Source organism: Anabrus simplex, chromosome 5, assembly GCF_040414725.1.
Source record: "Anabrus simplex isolate iqAnaSimp1 chromosome 5, ASM4041472v1, whole genome shotgun sequence".
Lineage (NCBI taxonomy): Eukaryota > Metazoa > Arthropoda > Insecta > Orthoptera > Tettigoniidae > Anabrus > Anabrus simplex.
The window spans coordinates 386,820,353-386,840,140 of record NC_090269.1 but is presented as its reverse complement, the minus strand read 5'-3'; the positions used below and the strand labels follow the sequence as shown (position 1 = coordinate 386,840,140).

The 19,788-nt window shown below is 39.3% G+C and overlaps 1 protein-coding gene across 1 annotated transcript in view; it reads left to right on the top strand.

Annotated features, from left to right (window-relative positions):
• The window catches only part of Orc5 (origin recognition complex subunit 5), a 196,398-nt gene extending 177,555 nt beyond the window's left edge, over positions 1-18,843 (top strand). Inside the window, exons 8-10 of the mRNA XM_067148673.2 lie at positions 457-787; positions 7,547-7,653; positions 18,058-18,843. Coding sequence (XP_067004774.2) covers positions 457-787; positions 7,547-7,653; positions 18,058-18,103 — 484 coding nt within the window. The 3' untranslated portion in view covers positions 18,104-18,843. The remainder of the gene's footprint in view (positions 1-456; positions 788-7,546; positions 7,654-18,057) is intronic.
• The last annotated feature ends 945 nt before the right edge of the window (positions 18,844-19,788 follow it).

Here is a 19,788-nt window from a genome sequence, read left to right as displayed (position 1 = left end):
GCTACAATCACATTTCTTTCCATGTCGTTTCCCACATAGCTTACTATCCTATCAAGTGAGAGCAGTGATATAATAATAACTAGTAGGCCATGAAGTGTTGGTTAAAATAACTTTATTTCACAGTGTCCAGCAAAGCCCTAGTTTTCAAATGTAGCATTCTTTTAGAAAATGCCTAAGTTTTGTTGTGGTAGTGGATAAATTGTATTTCTCTTTTCTGATCTATATTCATATGTTGTCATTGTTAATAATTAACAGTATTTATGGACAGATTCTACATAGAAAATGTTATAGCCCTATTTCTTTCTATTTCACTGTATCGAGGAAAGGTATGTTTCTTTCTATTCTTGCTATTCTAAGAGCCTGTTTAGATGATTAAGAGGTGACTGTTTTTAAAATGAATTATCAATTAATGTATGTCTATTTTTCTGTTCTTTAATATATTATTTTTAATTTTAGTAAAGAACTGGAAGAAACTCCTCAGAGCATACAAAATCAGAATGAAGTATCAACAAGAAAATTGGCTCTGAGTTTCGAGTTGCCATATTACACCAAATATTTCTTGATTGCTGGTTTCCTAGCATCATACAGCCCACCAAAGTTGGACAAGGCTCTCTTTGTTAAGCTGAGTGAGAAAAAGAGACGAAAGAGGATGAGTGTAAGGTCCAAGCAGGAGCTTCTGAATGACATGCTCTTGGGACCTAAACCCTTCACTGCTGATCGCTTGCTCGCTATCTTTTACTCAATTGTAGGGGAAGAGGTCAACTTCACAGTGAACCTGTCAGCTCAGGTAAGATACTAACTAGAATACTTTTAATTCAGTGATGTAGCAAAATAACTGCTGTAGTAGAAAATGTTCGTCCTGTTTAAGACTCAGAACAAAGACCTCTTACTTTTCCCACTGCTTCATTCTTAAGCTCTTCTTTTTCCTTTCAAATGAGTAATTCTTCTTGTAATGCCATCTCCTCACATAAGGTTGGCTATTATTGTGGAGTAAGTTTTTTATATCCGAGTGGTTGTACTGTGGAAGTCAAACCTCTTTCAGAGGTTAATCATCCAGTATAATCTTCTTTCCCGACATCCACTCTTTTTTCTTCTGCCTTGCCTTCTATGATAAATTGTATCAGGCTATATTTGTAATTTCTGAAAATGTGACTGAAACAGGCCACTTTCCTGAGTTTTGCAAAGGTGGTGGTAATAATAATAATAATAATAATATAAATAATAATATTATTATCTGTGCTAGAGATGGAAAATAGCACCATTTCACAGGTGTCCTCCTTCAAATACCTTGGAGAAATCATACTACTATCGGGACTAGACAGTATGGCCAACATGGAAAGAGCCACTAAACTCCACAAGGCGTAGAGACTAACGTGGAATTACTACAAACAAGAGAGTCATACTGCAATGCAAAATTATGACATTACAAGACAGGTTTTTTTTTTTTTTTTTGCTGGACATTTTATACGCCTCATAAACCATATCCCTTGGAGGTCACTCTAAATTATAGAAATTGAAAAGCAAGAAAGGAAAATTCTCTGGAATATTTATGGTCTCATGAGAGAGAATGGAATGTGGATTCAGGGGAGAATAGCAGACCTCTGCTCTTTAACTGACAGGTTCACTGATGCTGTACGCTAGAGGCACCTGAAATTCTATGGCTATATCTCTAGAATGGACAACGACAATTCACGAAAAAATTATTAAAAATAATCAATTCAAAGAAGGTCAAAATAAACTGGCTAGAAGAAACTAAGGCAGACCTCCAAGAAATAAATATCACGCACTACATCATAGAAGATCGTGGAGCCTTTAGTACATTAATAGCCAAGCACAAATTTGTGGAGAAACCTAAAAGGAAAACTGGTAGGAAGTGGTCCACAGAACACACGATGCAACACAGTGCATTCATGAAGAGAATTTGGGAGGAAAAGAAGGCAAAAACCATCAGGCCAACGAACAAGTTCAAATGTGCTCTTTAAATGGGCGTAACGAAATAACAACAACAACAACAACAACATATAATAATATAATATTACATATATAATACATACCTGCCAAGTATTCCGGTTTTTCCATGAAATGTACAGATTTTGAGAGTGTTTTTCGGTTGTATGGATGATCAGCGTTATTGTATGGATTTTGAATATCTGCGCTTGTTTTCGCTTTCTGCAGTCAAATTGGATTTGTTTGACTTGCGATAGTAGCTGGTAATACGAGATGCAGTGTTTGAAATTTGACCAGTAAATGTATTGATAATCATATGATCGATTATCACCGTGCTTTTGTCACCTGTTCAACCTCAACTGCTACTTCATTCACTGAGATGTTCCCAAACAAGTAGTGGGCTGTAATTTTGAAGAAAAGAAATCAGTGAAAAGTAGCAGGCTGTGAATTTATATATAACAACTTTAGTAACTGCATCATGCTTTGTAGCAACTGAAGAGGTTTGTTTGTGTGTGGGTGTAATATTGGCGGTAGTTCTGAAACTTGTAGAATTGTGTGCTGAATTAGTAAGCTATTTAGTATTTTTAGTGGTGTTTGTAATGAGTTCAACTAAGAAACGATATTATCAATCTTTTAGGGAGGCATATTCTACTGAATTTCCTTGTTTTATACGATCACGGAAAGGTGAAACATTCGCATTCTGTTCCATATACTCGTGTGATATAAACGTTTCTCACAGAGGCAGAACAGAACTAGTAAATCACATTTAATCTGTTAAACATGTCTAAAGTTCAAAATTTAAAGATGGCAGCCAGAAAATTAATTTGTTTTTTTACCTCTTCTGGAGGCGACCTTGATATAGTAAGAACAGAATGCTTGTTCACTTCATTTTTAATTGAACATAATATCCCGTTAGCTGCTGCTCATTATGCTGGTGCTCGGTTTAGGAAAATGTTTCCAGGTTCAGAAATTTGCAAAAATATGTGGCTGTGGTCATATAAAAAGTACACACATTTTGAAAGAAGTGGCTACGGATTCAAGAAGGGGACTCGTTGGTTACATGCAACGTGAAACATTTTCTTAAGCTATGGATGGGAGAAATAATAGTACTGCTAAGCTTTACCCTATTGTCATCCACTGTTTTGTGGCAAAGCAGGAAAAGATAGTTAGCTCAGTGTTGTCTGTCCCAGCTTTGGTGGCTGATTCAACGGGACGTAATATTAGTAATTTTGTAATTTCACAATTAGAGAGTTACAAAATACCAATTCAAAATTGAGTTGCTGCTGTTTTAAGGGAAGCACAGTCATCTGTCTTCGTAGTGGGTTGCTCATGCCATTTGATTAACTTGGCTGCTGAGAAAGGTGCAAGAAGTTTGCCTGTTAAAGTTGATGAACTATTAGTTGACATCATCTATTATTTAGAAAACAGTTGTAAGTGGAAGGAACGCCTTAAGAAATTCCATGAGCTTCACAACAAGGAAACGAAGAAGATACTGAAACATGTTTGCACAAGATGGCTATTGTTAGGAAGGTGTCTGCAGAGGCTGTTAGAGCAATGGGATCCACTACTTGGTTTCTTTAAGGATGAGGTGCTTGTTAATGCTCGGTGTGCATCAACTACTAGCATAACATCATTTGCGATTCCAAAAGCCGAGCCTGATAGTTCAAAAGACCATGAGTAGTCAGAATTGGTCGCTCCCAAAATCTGACACTCCTGTGCTAAAGAAAAGAACATTATTCAAAGTCGTGAAGAATTTTTTAAATATATTTTTTTAATTTTATAGTTCTGTCAGCAGGCTTAAATAAGGCATACTGTGCCTTCCTGTATGCTGTCATTCCTTTATTTGAGAATTTTAGTTCTACACTTCAGAGTGCTTCCCCTCACATTCATAAACTACTAGAACTAATGACAAACCTGTCAAAGCAGCTGCTTTCCAGATTTTTAAAACCAAAAGTGATCAAAAGTTCCCTTTTATTAAAAGTTCAATACCATTCTGTTGAGAATCAGAGAGACAATGATGGCGCAATGAACTTAGTGAAGAAACTTAATGATAGAGATACATCAACATCCTTTTTATCTGCCAGGGGTTACTTCTGCACAGCATGTGGTTATATTATTAAAAAGTTCCCTCTCAATGATGAAGTACTGAAACATGCAAAGATTGCAGATGTTGCAAAAATTTAAGATGCCCAGTTTTCTGTACAATTGTTTATAGAAAGATTTCTATCATTGCGGCCAGGAAGAACAGTGAGTCGGTTGAGGATGCAATGAATGTGCTTCAGAACCAATTTGTAGCTCTTCAGATTGATGACTGTGCTACTGTTGAGAGTGAGAATCTGACAGATGACACCAAATGGGCTCACTCGATGAACATTCGTGGAGCTGATGGTGTTCCTAAGTGTGATAGGATATCCAGGCTAATGTTTTCTGTTCTGACTCTACCGCACAGCAATGCTGAGTGTGAACGTGTGTTCAGCTTGGTGAAAAAGAACCAAAATTAGTTTAGGTCCTCACTGTCAAAATTCTGGATTATATTTCTGTTTTGAAAACCAGAAGTACTGGTCCATATTACTCGAGTAGTTTTCCTCTAGAATTTCTGAAGAAAGCAAAGAAAGCAACTTACCTCTATCTGTCCTCTCCAACCTGTGATGGATAATAGCCTGCATACTGTGAACCTGACAGAATTTTGTAAATAAATGTACATGTTTAGTTTAATTTTGATGGTGACATTCATATTGTGACCCGCAAGTTTAAGGTGCAGAGAAACACTGTTTGTGTACTGTGTGAACTGTTCCCAGTGTTAAGTGAAAACAGATGAGCACTCATCAAGATGTAATTTTCTGTAAATATTTAATTTCAAGGCTGATCATAACATGTATTTGACTTGTATTAGTATTGTTTGTAATCTCCCCTCTTGCCGTCCTTTTTCACTATGTCTCAAGACTTTGCGATGCATGCGTGTTGTTAAATTTTTGCCGCTTTAGGATCTTCTGGATTTCTCTTTTTGAAAGTTGGCAGGTATGATAATATTATTATTATTATTATTATTATTATTATTATTATTATTATTATTTTGTGTGGTTAATTCAAGTTTGGTGCAGCTCTTGTAAGGCAGACCCTCCAATGAAGGTGGGTGGCATCTGTCTTGTTATTGTTTTGTGTGGTGTATGAGTTGCAGGGATGTTCTGGACAGCACAAAAACCCAGTCCCCGAGCCAGGGGATTAACCACTTAAGATTAAAATCCCCACCGCAGTTGGGAATCAAACTCCCAATCGTCAAAGCATTCAGTTTACAGATTTGCAGCCACTTTGCACTTCCTTCATTCCTAGCTCCCCAGCCTTCCGCTCCCAATATATCCTCCTAACCTTGTCTTACTGCCTCTTCATGGGCATTCATATCTTTTATAATTACCAGGATTTGGGCATAAGTTGTAGCAACTATTTTTTTCCTCGCATTTGCATGGTGCTACGATACAATGGTCATATACCCTGAAAAGTATGACATTCATAGTACGTGAACACAGCATGAAATGGCAGTGCGTTGGACAGGTACCACGCACAGGACGATGGGACTGTAGTAGTGAGTCATGCTCCATACAGAATAAATGTGATGAATCAAGAACAACATGCGTACATCAAACTGACCTTTCACCGTGGTCGCAATGCCAATGAATGTCGGAGAGAGCTTGTAAAATCTGTGGGGAATAATGTCCTCCTATACTGAACCGTTGTGAGATGGGCAGCAGCTTTTTTCAGCACAGACGTGAAAAAGCAGCGACATGCAACGGTCTGGAAGACCTTTTAATGTCCAGACTGATGTGTGACATGCAGTAATTACCCAGTACGTGGATGTGGACAGAAGATAGACACTACTTAATCTTGAGTTACAAGTCGAATCAGACATTGAATAACAAACCCTCCACGGAATTTTATGGGATGCTCTTCATATCCGTAAAATTACATCATGGTGGGTGCCAAGTGCACTCACTGATGTTCAAAACCAGACACGGTATGCCATGTGCTCTAATCACTTAGTATGCTACTGGCAGGAAGGCAAGTAAATGTTGGAGAGAATAGTGACTGTGGATGAATTTTGGGCCAAGGCATATGAATGAGCTGAAACATCAGTTTGCAAAATGGTGACATGCAGTATCACCACAAAGACAAATGTTCCAGCAAAACTCTTCCCCTGTGAAGCTGATATCATTGTGGTTTACAATGTCAGAGGCATGATTGCGTGTCACTTTGTTCCAAGTGACACAACAGAGTCAGCAACTACAGAACCTTCCTGCAGAGACAGTTACGTTGTGCCATTAGGGACAAACCCCCTGATCTTCTCAACAATGTCATACTTCTCCATGAAAACACCAGACCACGTGCAGCAGAAACTGTACAAAGGCAATTTCAGTACTGGGGGTGGAAAATACTGGAATATCCGTCACATTTGGTATTCTGATATTGCCGGGTAACTCCAGGCCTCAGTTAAATGGCACTATAATAAATTTAGCACAGTGATACAGCCTCTCCCTGCAAGGTTCTTCTGCTTTGAGCACTTCATTATTCACACTCAGTACACTTCGGAGCACCATAATGAGTGAACGTGTTGATTAGTTCAAAAGATTTTGGTCTTGCTTTGTTCACAAAGAGATATGCTCACAATTATAAGTGACATTATAGTGAATACAGCTCCAGTCTGTGAATAAGTGACTGTAAACTGTGAAAGTTTGCACCAAAGTTTTGAAAAATTGGCAGTTTGACATTCTAATCATAATTGCTTGCCCTCATATGGGGTACCATTAGAAAGTTTCTTCTAAGCCTGAGGTGGTGGTGGTGGTGGTGGTGGTGGTGGTGGTGGTGGTGATGTCCCTTGGGGACAGAGTTATGCAAGGTCAAAATTGTGAACATTTATTCATTTGCTTCGTTTCAACTTCTGATTGTAAATTCCAGCCCATGATGTGTGTATCGTTGAATAGAGAATATTATGCCTAACATAACCGTACTGTTATGGTACACTTAGAAAAATTAGAAGTTACATGATCTACGAAATTTTGTAAATGACGAAGACACTCTCTCTCTTCATTCTCTATTTTATGCTTTAAGGCTTTAAGTTAATGAAACTAATAGCCTTCAAAGCTATAAATAAAGACAGAGAATCAGGTATGAAGTGAGATGAATGGGCTATATATTTGTGCTTCTAGGCGACCAGCCAAATAAGTTACTGCAGTTCACATCAAATAACATAACAGTCATAAAGAAAGTCTCTTGTTTGGTTTTTATTTATTTATTTATTTATTTATTTATTTATTTATTTATTTATTTATTGATATGACAGTTGCCCACTATGATGCCATTTCTCTCTCTTTCTGTAGTTATAAATAGCATTGTACTGAATTGACTATCTAATATGTTTTTCATTTCACCTTAAGCCAGACCTGCACCCAGCTGGAGAGTCCCTCCCCCCACATTTTTTTAAGTGTTCAGATTATATTAAAAAATACAAGATTACCTTCTCCAGTTTGTGATGATAAATTATATTGAATCTTATTTCCACTTTGCCACGAGGTTACCTATACTGCAAGTCTTGTATAATTGTTTTCAGATCTCATCGCTGGTGAAGCTGAAATTGCTGGTTGAAGTGGATAATTCGCTCGACCACCACAAGTACAAATGTGCTGTAGGAATGGAGTTCATCAAAACTATTGCAAAGTAAGAATACTCATTCTTAAAGCCCTTTCTTATTTTTTATAGATTTATCAACTTTTCTGTGAAAACATAGAATTTTATAACCTAAGGTACAAAGAATTCATTAAAAGAAATTTTACAGTTCCCATCAGATATTCCTTATAGTATATGCCTTACACTGAACCAAGTAGAAGGCATTCTTTCAACATATGAACACCTGCTGAAAACCTCAGGCCACCATGATCATCTTCATTATATTGATCGCACAAGAAACTGAAATAACGAAGTTAAACAGTGTTTGCAAAAGCTTGACTTTAGTTAGTGGTGGAGAATTGCTGCTGTATAAAGCAAAAGAAGGTCATGAAGAACTCTAAAAGAGGGAATACGACAACTGATGAGTTTTACCTCAGAAGGGAAAGGGAATCGTACATAATCAGGGAATAACCGGATCAGTAAACATTGTGGTTTGAGTTTTGCTGAATGGAGAGAAGCAATAAAAATGCAATCTAATGTACAGTAGAACCTCGATAATTCGAAATCGGTTAATTCAAAATCCCACCTAATTTGAAGAAGCTCTCATTCCCGGAAACATGAGATACAGTTTTGCATGTCATTTAAATTGTTTAATTCAAAATACAGATAATCGTAATTCGAAGTACAATGTCGGCCCCATTACCGAATTCAGACTTTTAATTTGAAACCGCCTTTACAGTTTAAAACAATAGTATGTTACAGAGTAATTTCAACTCGAAATTTATCCGCGTCATAATAGAACACGTGTTCTGGAACGTGGAGGGGTAGCTTTCCGCACTTACACTCACTTCGGTGGGTCTACAGTGCGCTTCATGATTGCTAAGTTGAATGAAATCGGAATTATTTTGTATTCAACCTTTTTAAGAAACGCCGTAATATCACGCAACAGGCAGTGTGTGGGAAAGCAGAATCCGCGAACACTGGCGATGCCAACAGTTGATGAAAATACATGGCTCATATAATAAATTCGTAGGCACCAAACAATATAGTCATTGCCAATGAAACTGCATTGCTTTATTTTAATGCGAGCCCAAACGGTCATGCTTTTAAAGGAGAAAGTGCCAGCCAGAGAATCGTACAAGGGTGGGGGATGGGGATCATTGTAATGCATTGCAATGCACATGGAAGTGAGAAACTTTATTCCCTCGTCATAGGAAAGTTCGATAAGCCACAATGATTTAAGGGCGTCGGGCACTTTCCATGCCAGTACAAAGCATCCAAAAATGTAAACAGTACAGAAATCTAAAAAATAATGCATTTGCACAGGGGAACCAGCATAATTTATCCTCATCTTTGAATTGTGTGATTGTTTTTTCTTTCCTTGCGTGAGGTTATGTTTGTCAGTGATTTATTCAAGTGCATTATTTGAACATTGTAAATGCACCTTGTTGGATACCAGAAATAGTTTTTTCCACAGCATTTGAAAGGTTTAAACTGTGAATCGAGGTGATTGCATGTATTAATAGGTCTTAGAATATTTTGTGACGCGGCAAGTGTTTACATTTCTGAAGTACGAGAGAAGTGCCATGGCAGGAAATCATACAAGAATAGTCATAGGAAAGTTCGATTTTAAGGGCATTGGGTACTTTCTGTGTAAATACAAGGCATCTAAAATGCATACAGTATAGTAAACTAATGAATAAAGCATTTGCACATGGGAGCCAGCATAGATTTCTCCTAGTCTTTGAATCGTGCTTTTTTTTTTCCGCGGCAAGTGTTAGTACTTCTGAATTGTTCTAAGGGCTGTTACTGCATGCAGTTAACCTTGATTCATAGTTTATACCTTTCAAATGCCATGAAAAAGAACTATTTCCAAAATGTATCCAAGAAGGTGCATTTACAGTATTCAAATAATGCACTTGGATATCTCACTGGCAAACATAACCTCACATATTGAAAGAACGGGAAATACAAAAGAATTCAGATTTCATTCAACTTAGCAATCATGAAGCTGTGGAAATATGTGGAAATCCTAACAATTTCAACTGGGACACCGGCTATCAATTAAGTAATACCTGGTTCCCAGCCATTAAAAATTTACGTAGGTAGTTACCTTCCCTGCCCCCTTCACTATTGTTATTTCTTCTCGGTGTTTTTCCAAATTCGTATGTTCCTCGTCGCCAGATGTTTCATTCCAGGCTTGTGTCTATATCTTACACCTGTCTATGTCATATGTTATGCAAAACATGTTATGCGAACTGCTTAGTCCGATTGTGAGGGTTCGATCAGCTTCCGCTTCGAACGGTAGCGTTGTGCCACGTCCTGGGGGCCATCGGGTGGCAAATGAACGTACCATTTCCACTTCTACGAGGCGTGTTTTTTAAGTAAGGTCCGTTTGAAAATAAGTACACAACGAAAGGTTATTTCAAAAAAGTAAAGTTATTTTCAGAAAGTACATACTTCACTCTATTTCTCGACATAGTTGCCAAGTTTGTTCAAACACGTATCATACCTCATAACCAATTTTAAAATACCCTCTTCTAGAAACTTGCCGCCTGATCCGATAACCAAGAGTTCACTGCCATTTTCATGTCGTCGTCATCATTGTAATGGTTGCCACTGAGGTGATATTTGAGGTGGAGGAACAGATGGTAATCGCTTGGCACAAGATCAAGACTGTAGGGTGGGTGGTCTAAAACTTCCCAGCCAAAACTGTCCAATAAATCGCGGGTCTGACCTGCAGTGTGAGGTCTTGCATTGTCATGGAAAAGGACAATTCCCTTTGTCAGCATGCCGCGTCTTTTGTTTTGAATCGCTCTGTGTAGCTTTCTCAGGGTTTGGCAATATGCTTCTGCATTGATAGTGGTTCCTCGTTGCATGAAGTCGACCAACAAAACACCATGCCTATCCCAAAACACCGACGCCATGATTTTGCGCTGGGACAGAGTCTGTTTGGCCTTCACCTTTACAGGCGAATGTGTATGTGTCCATTCCATGCTCTGTTGCTTCGATTCAGGCGTGATATGCGAAACCCATATTTCGTCTCCAGTTACGATCTGACTCAAGAAGCCGTCACCTTCTTTGTCATAACAAGTCAAGAACTTCATCGCACACTCAAATCTTTGGTTTTTGTGGTCCTCTGTTAGGAGTTTCGGGACCCAACAAGAGCACAGTTTCCTAAACTTTAGGTGTTCAGAAACACTGTTGTAAAGCACTGATCTCGATATGTTAGGAAGTTCATTTGAGAGACCTGTTATTGTGAAGCACTGTTCTGATGAATCTTCGCTTCAACTGAAGCCACCAAATCGTCTGTAATCAAAGAAGGGCGACCGGAGTGGTCCTCATCATGGACGTTCTCACGGCCATCTTTGAATTGTTGTATCCACTTACGCACTTTGCTTTCACTCTTAACAGTATCACCGTACACTTCACAAATGTGTCGATGAATTTCTGCAGCAGACAGGTTCCTTGCTGACATAAACCGCATCACTGACCGAACCTCAAACGCGGTGGGCGAGTTGATAGTCTTAAACATTTTGAAAGCACAGAACAGAACCGTACAGATTAGCTACTGAGCTGAAACTGAGTACAGTTGTTCCCGAGGCATGCCGGTACACGACGCACGTGCTTGTTGCGATATGCGCGCGAACTACCAGTGTCTACAACAAAACGGGCCTTACTTAAAAACACGCGTCGTAGTATAACGTTTAAAATTTCAAAGGGTTGATGTTTAAGAAGCCTTTCTCGTGGTCAATCGAGATTTCCTCTGAGTACACAGAACATTAAGAATTTCACCTTATTTTCTTGACACGGCATAAGCCCAAAAGTCTATACAGCATCATGTCAATATATTATGTATTGAAAAAAGGTGGATCAATCAAACTTCCCTTTACTGTATGTTATCTCCTTTCAATACGGACCAGATATGAAGTTTTTAATGTTGAATGCTTGCAATCGCACCTAAAAGCAAGACTGCAGCAACAATTATTGATCCCACACATGCTGAGCAGGCAACTGAAGTCGACTGCGAGAAAAGACAGCTCTGCCCTCCTACAGTTGCATATTACAAGAAGTACTAGCCCTCTGAAATCACTATCAAAAGAATACTGATAAGAGCTAGGGAAACCGTTCCTCTTCTGTGTTCCAGGTTCCTCAAAGAGGTTTGAACAAACAGTCTTTAAAAGCAGATTGTCTTAATGGCCTTACAAGGTTCAGTTTCTGTATTCAGGAACCATCTTGATGGACATGGTTGAAGTGACCTTAAGGAAACCTTTTAAAATAGAAGTACAGTGAAAAAAAAAAAGTTTTTGTCTTGTGGCAGCCCACAATTTTGGGAAGTTGTTTTAAATTTAAAATTGATTGTTTTGAGATACTTTATCTCAGTTTTTTAACAACTTTGGAAGAATCTTTGCAGAAAGTTGACGTCATTGTATTTATTTTGCTTGAGATTTCTGTGTTGTGTATTTAAAGCAACCTCTCTTATTTGGTTTTAGTCCTCCCACCTTATACAAAATAAGTTCTCTTTTTTTTCTCTCTGAATTAAGGCTTAGTTTCTGTATTTAAATTGATTAAAAGTTGAAAAAATTCTGCTGATGACTAGGAAGTGAGAGTGAGAAATGATCTAACCATTATAGAGAAATAATTCATAAAGCAGATCGTCGGTGGCTGTAGAAATTGCCTAGAAAATTCAAAACTATCTGCATGAAACAGAGACCTCTTTATCACAACCGGTTTTCTCAATGCTGGGCTGAAGAGCTTAGAGGGTAGAGCTTTCTGAGCCCAAGTTGTTGCGTTTGATCCTGGCTCAGTCCAGTAGTATTTAAAGATGCTCAAATAAATCAGCCCCATTTTAGTCAATTTACTGACACATGCAGAAACTTCTGCAGGTAAAGTTCTGGCTCTTTGCATTTTTAAAACCATAGAATAAGTTTGTGAAATATAAAACTAATTATCAGTTATGTCTTGTCGGGGTAAATAAATGGGACAGAATCTGGTAGCTTCGTATTCTAAGATTTATTAACTAAGCACTAAAACTACACATTTACACACACACGATTGCTGAGCTCATAACTTACACAAGTACACAGGATGCACATTTACACGGTTCACGCTCTCTCTGTTAGTATCTCATGTTTTATCTACAATGACAAACACGCACACACACAGAATCTTCGATCACATGCATTATACTCACTGAGCTGCTCAGTCATGCTCATTAGCGCTGTCATGGTCCACAGTCAACATGTCAGTCTCGCAGCTCGAGATAGTATCCGCTGTCCACTCAGTCCGGCGGACTCCACTCACAGCCCCATGTCGGCACTCTGTGTTGTCTTCCACACTGCTCGGGACAGGCCACGTCCTCTTCCAGCAGTTGGTCTAAGACACTCGCACGCACGACAGACACACAGAAATGAGTCCTCGGCTCCAACAGACACCTCAGCCCAGGCTGTCACTAACACACTAACTCACTGAGTCCACACGTTGGACTCATTACACCAGGCGAACTGCACCAACTAACTCAACCCCATAGGTCACGCCTGACTTAAATACCTGGGCCCATGTCATCTGGATGTTTCCAGAAGGGACACGCCTCTCAGAGTCTTCCCGAAGGTGAATACTCTCCGCACGGCATCCAGATTCTTCCATAACGCCGGAGGCCTCCAACGAGCGAGCAGGGCGATCCATCTAGCAGCAGCGGGGGCAAATATTGGCATTCTTTTAATATGTCCATAGAAGCAAAGTCTTCTCTTTTTAAAGGATGTTGTGATTTTCTCGGTCCTTGTGTATAATTCCTCATTTGGATGCAGTCTAAATTCTTGTCCCACTTTCCTAGGCCCTAGTATCTTCCTCAAGATTTCTTTCTCTTTTTCCTCAATGTTCTGTAGTAATCCTTTCCCGTTCAGTGGAAATCATTCGATTCCATACAAACTTTCTGGCTTTATCACAGTATTGTAATGTCTGAGTTTCGCAGTGATAGAGATTGATCTTTTGTTATAGATATTTTGACGTATATGTTATGCTGTTTCCATATTTCTTGCCCTGTTCTGTAACGCTATTCCTGGTAGTCCTGTTGGGTTTATCCACTCTCCTAGGTATTTAAATTTCTGCACTCTTTTAACTGTTTCATACTTACTGACAGTAGTCTTTGTCGGGGCATTTTTGCTCTGAATCATTAGTTCTGTTTTTTCAAACAGTATCTGAAGGCCTGTTTTTACAGCAATCTCTGGAAGCGTTTCAATCTGTACCTTAGCAGTTTCTGCATCTTCTGCCACAATTGGCATATCATCTGCGAACACTAGACTGTCGATTTTGATTCCAGATCTCCCCTAGTATTATTCCATTTTTCACCCCTAATTCTGTCAATCTTTTCCTCCGCTCTCTGACCATTTTTTCAAGTATAACATTGAACAGGACTGGTGACATCCCGTCCCCTTGTCGGACACCTGTTTTGATTTTAAACGGTTTTGACAATGTACCATAAAATTTACACGAGCCAGTTTCCTTAAAGATTTTTGATAGGATCGCTCAAGTCTTTCACAAGTATCCTTTATTTTTTCATCAATTAAGACATTTGGCTGTTTAGCTAATTTTTTGTTTTTCTCTGAACCCACAATTTTCTTAATTCTTTAACACATTGGCACTTGCACTCCAGGAAACTGTTTGTGGAATTCTTTTCTCACTCTCCCAGCAGATTCATACTTTAAAAATCTACAGCACATGAAAATTCACTGTTCAGCACTTTAATTCAGAATTCATGAAATGGATAAAGCCAATGAATTACTGCTGTATAAGAAGCAAATAAGCTGTGCGGAAGCTTATCACAGACTAGCTGAGACCATGACATCACTGGGTGAGGCAACTCTTGCCCAGACATGGCATAACAGGTTAACTCCACTGAGGCTTGCACTGTAGTTAGTTAAATAAATTAGTTGGATGATCTGCATTGGTGAAAGTTGAAGCTTAATAGATGCCTATGTTTCAAATGAGATATTCTCAGATTTAAATTTTCATTTATTGTAACAAATGAATAACAATATGGGGGGTGTGACAAACTACAAACCACGTGTGCCACTTAGTGGCTGAAACTAGTCCCAAGACTGATGTAATATTATTTACTTGATATATTGTATTGAAATAAATAAATTAGTTGGATGATCTGCATTGGTGAAATTATTTCTTATAATTGCACTTCACTATCGAACAAAAATGAAATTTATAGCTTATAATGTTCAGCTTCTGACAAAATTAGAAAATCTGTACCACCTGTGCTGTCAGAAACTGGTAAAGTCATAAAAAAAACCGGGCTGACAGACTTACAGACACATCCTGAAAAAATTTTTTCAATTATTGGGAAGAATTGCAGCTGCTGCAGCTCATAAGCCATCACCGTGTCACTGTTGTAGAATATCTTTAATTGTAAATTATTTTCCTTTGTGAAGGTGGTGGTGGTGGTGATTACTGTTTTAAGAGGAAGTACAACTAGGCAACCATCCTCTGTATAACACTAATAAGAGGGAAAATATGGAAGGGGTCTGACACTTCGAAAAATGAAGATATCGGCCAAAGGAAGACAAGGGCCACGAAGGGCGTGAAAATGAAAGACTCCCTAGCCCTCGCAAACCTAATAGCGTCGGGGTCGGAAAAGAACAAGAGTTGACCAAGGGAGGTCGGATAGGATAGATGAAAGTGAGGAGCCTGGCACAAGTAAGTGGAAGCAATGCCAGAACTCAGCTGAGGGCCCCGTGGTCGCCAATCCACGCTCCAAAGTTCAGAGCCCCTGGGGCCCCTTTTAGTCGCCTCTTACGACAGGCAGGGGATACCGTGGGTGTTATTCTACCGCCCCCACCCACAGGGGGCTCCTTTGTGAAGTCATGAACCCACAGGCTCATTGTATTTCTTCCTTCTACGTTATAAGTTGACGTATTGGTCATAGTAGTAGTGGATAGGAACAAACAAGTGCAACCATTGGCCCTTTAGTTTAGATGTATATCACCATCTACAGCAAAAGCCAACAACACTTAAATCGTCGCCATAAGACCTATCTGTGTCGGTGCGACGTAAAGCCCCTAGCAAAAAAAAAACACTTAACAATGATGTCTGTAATTTGTAGGGGGTAACAAGATTTTTGGCTCGCCCAGTAGAATTCAGCCAGGGAAGTGCACATTAAACAATTCCTTTATTAGGTACACCTACCTAACACAAATGGGTTCTCCTTTGCTGGCAGACATGGCTTGCAAAGTCAGGAGACAGATTCCACATTATGATGCATGCCATTCACGTTTAGTCCAAGCTGCAGCATCTCGTGTAGTTGAGGAAGCATAGGAGCAACCCTCACAGTGTGTTCCAGCATATCCCAGACATGCCCCATGTGGTTACAGTCTGGGGAATTTGGGGAGAACTTCTTGTCATGTTCCTGAAACCAGTCTGTAGTGACCTGAGCCTGGTTACACAGTGCTTTATCCTTTTGGAATGTGGCATTATTGGGAAAGACTGGCTGGAGATACAGGTACTGATTGTCAGCTAACAGGTTTCTGTAGTCTTCACTACTTAATGTATGTGTGTTTACAAAGACCAATAGCCCTAGTGCATGCCAGGAAAATGCTTCCTAGACCATGACACAGCCACCACCTGCCGGGTGGGGGAGACCTCCTCATACTGTTCACACCAAATGTGAACTTAGCTGTCAGCATGGTACAACAGGAAACAGGACTCTTCACTCCAGACAACCCTTTTCCATGTATTCTAGGTCCACTGACACCTTTCTAGAGCCCACGAGATGCGTTGTTTGCGATGACATGAGGTCAACTGGGGCACCTTTGTTGGTCTGTAGCTTTCAAACCCATGGTCAATACAAGGTACATTGCATGGTCAGTTTGGAAACTGGACGTACATGTCCGCTGTTGTACTGGTGGGTCAAATGTTCCATGATGGAGTGAGTATTGTTGATGTGATGTAAGTTGTGACACCAAATGCTCTCCTCGCTGAGCGATCACTATTAGCTGGCTGCAGTTTGATTTTCTGCTTGATGTCTGTCCACATTTCCTTCACTCTTGGTACAACCTCAGTACCGCAGTAAAGGAACAGCCAACAAGAGTGGCTACTGTTGAGATACTGACATCACACCTCTGGGCACTTATTATTTGCCTGTAGCCAAAGTCACTTGATGGACATTGTATTGGCAGTAGACAGTGATTGATGCAAGTTATTAGGTGAAAAATGAAATGTCGTATGGCTTTTAGTGCCGGGATATCCCAGGAAGGGTTCGGCTCACCAGGTGCAGGTCTTTCTATTTGACACCCGTAGGCGACCTGCGCGTCATGATGAGGATGAAATGATGATGAAGACAACACATACACCCAGCCCCCGTGTCATTGGAATTAACCAATTAAGGTTAAAATCCCAGACCCGGCCGGGAATCGAACCCGGGACCCTCTGAACCGAAGGCCAGTACGCTGACCGTTCAGCCAAAGAGTCGGACAGTTATTAGGTGTTGGTAGATGAAGGACCTTTATGCATGTGGAAGAGATTTTGATGTAGAATACTTGTATAGTTCCAGAACTATACTCGGGTCGGCGAGCGTTACAAGAACATAAAAGTTTTAAAATCAAAATAATTTCTCTACAATATGTGCGATGACAGTATTCATTATCTCATTGTAAAGAGGAAGGACCTATATATATATATATATATAGTAACAAGAGTATGATCTTGATATGGTGTCATTGGGTGATGCAATAGCACCACCATCTTGTCCAGCTCCATGGCTAAATAGTTAGCGTGCTGGCCTTTGGTCACAGGGGTCCCGGGTTCGATTCCCGGCAGGGTCAGGAATTTTAACCATCATTGGTTAATTTCACTGGCATGGGGGCTGGGGGTATGAGTCTTCATCATAATTTCATCCTCATCACGACGTGCAGGTCGCCTACGGGCGTCAAATGAAAAGACCTGCACCTGGTGAGCCGAACATGTCCTCGGACACTCCTGGCACTAAAAGCCATAGATACGCCATTTCATTTGTGTCGGCCCGGGGAATGGGTGTATGTGTCGTCTTCAACATAATTTCATCCTCATCACGAAACGAGGTCGCCTCTGGGCGTCACATCAGAAGACTTGCACCTGACGAGCTGAACATGTCCTCGGGCACTCCCGGCACTAAAAGCCATATGCCATTTTCTTTTACTGCCATCTTGAAGTACTTAAAGTGCCGGGCTGCACAGCTAACAATTAGTTGAGCTCTTTGTTCTTTGTAGATAACTATTCAATAAAATTCAGAAATCTTATACTTATGTTCCCATGGAATGATATGCTGATAGAAAAACTATCCCATTTCTAATTCCCCTTATGTGTGTGTGTGTATATATATATATGTACAGTATGTATATATGTACGCATGCATGCATGTATGAATGACATAAATATGTAAATAATAATGCCTGTGTTTTTCATTTGTTGCAGGACTGTTGGGTTTGACGTAGTGAAATTCTTGTTCCCTCCAAAATAAAAATGAACATTAATAAGCTTCGTACAAGGCTGAATTACAGTAATAAATGCAGCTGACACAAAGATAGAAATTGGGTCCTCATCTCATTCTCACAATTGAGGGGCTTGTTTCTACTCTATCCAATGATTCAGCATCATTGTTTTAATATTTATAAATAATAAAAATATATTTTACTTCATTTATTGACTAAAGAACAATACTGGAATCAAAAAGGAATTCTGTGGTACAGAGGATACAAGTAGGTTAATGCTGGTATTAATCTCTTTCTGGTAAAAAGAATGGTCACCGTGTGTTGTGGATAATATTGAGGGACCAATAAACTGATCAAGAAATGAGATACCACACAATAATAAAAAGAAAGAATGGAGGGACAAGAACATGCTGATAGTGAACACCATGGACTTGATTTCTGTGAAGATACAAATTTACTCTAGATCATGGGCAAGTATGAAAAATTCAATGCGGTAAACAACAAACCTATGAGAGGGATGCCAAAAACACACATTTAGTAGAATAAAATGACATAAGGGGAAAAGGATGTTTCATTATTACATCTTAATTGATCGAAAAAGACTAGTACTATGTGAGATATCACTATGGACTTGCGAGTGCCTGTGAAGGGATGGGTCAGAGCTGAGGGTGCAAGGAAGAGAGATTGAGGAAAAATTAAATACAGTAATATATATCATTCTTCTTTTCCTTGTATCTTGTGTGCAGTTTGCTGTTTTTTTTTTTTTTTGTTTTTTTTTTTTTTATTGTGTGAAATATTAATTTATTTGTGACTTGCTTTTGTGTCATCCAATTTGGGCTGTTCATGTATTTGTTTGCAAAATAAAGAATGTTTACTAAAGAGTGCACATTTTTCTTCCTTTCTCCTCTATTGGTATAAAAATACAGATTGTAAGATTGATCTCTCCTTCGAAGAATACTACTGGCACTTGTTCTGATGATAATTGGATCATAAACATATAAAACAAGCAAGGTATTTCACCTTGAGGTATATGAAATGAGATCATGTCATAACAGATGATGGAAGGACATTCATTCAAACATCCCTAAAAAGGGAAAGAAAGAAAGAAAGCTTATAGTTTTATGTGACCATTATTATAATCATAAACCTTGTTTAATATAGATTCTAGACCAGAGGTATTTTCTTTTTTCTTTCCCACTTCATTGGTCAGAGTTCCAATCCAATCTCAGACTCCTTAGTGAGAAGTCAGTGACAGTGTCACTTGAAAAAATATTCCTTTACTGGAGTGTCACGGCTCAATGACTAAATGGTTAGCATGCTGGCCTTTGGTCACAGGGGCCCCGGGTTCGATTCCCGGCAGGGTCAGGAATTTTAACCATCATTGGTTAATTTTGCTGGCATGGGGGCTGGGTGCATGTGTCATCTTCATCATCATTTCATCCTTATCACGACGCGCAAGTCGCCTATGGGAGTCAGATCAAAAAGACCTGCACCTGGCGAGCCGAACATGTCCTTGGACACTTCCGACACTAAAAGCCATACAGCATTTCATTTCATTTAATTTACTGGAGTACTTAATTTCTTAGCAAAATGGACAGAGGCTTCACTGAATGGAAATTATCACGTGGAAAAATTTTCTTGAAACAAATGATGAATAATATCAACACAGATACTAAATGATGAATAATATCAACACAGATACTAACAAAGAAGA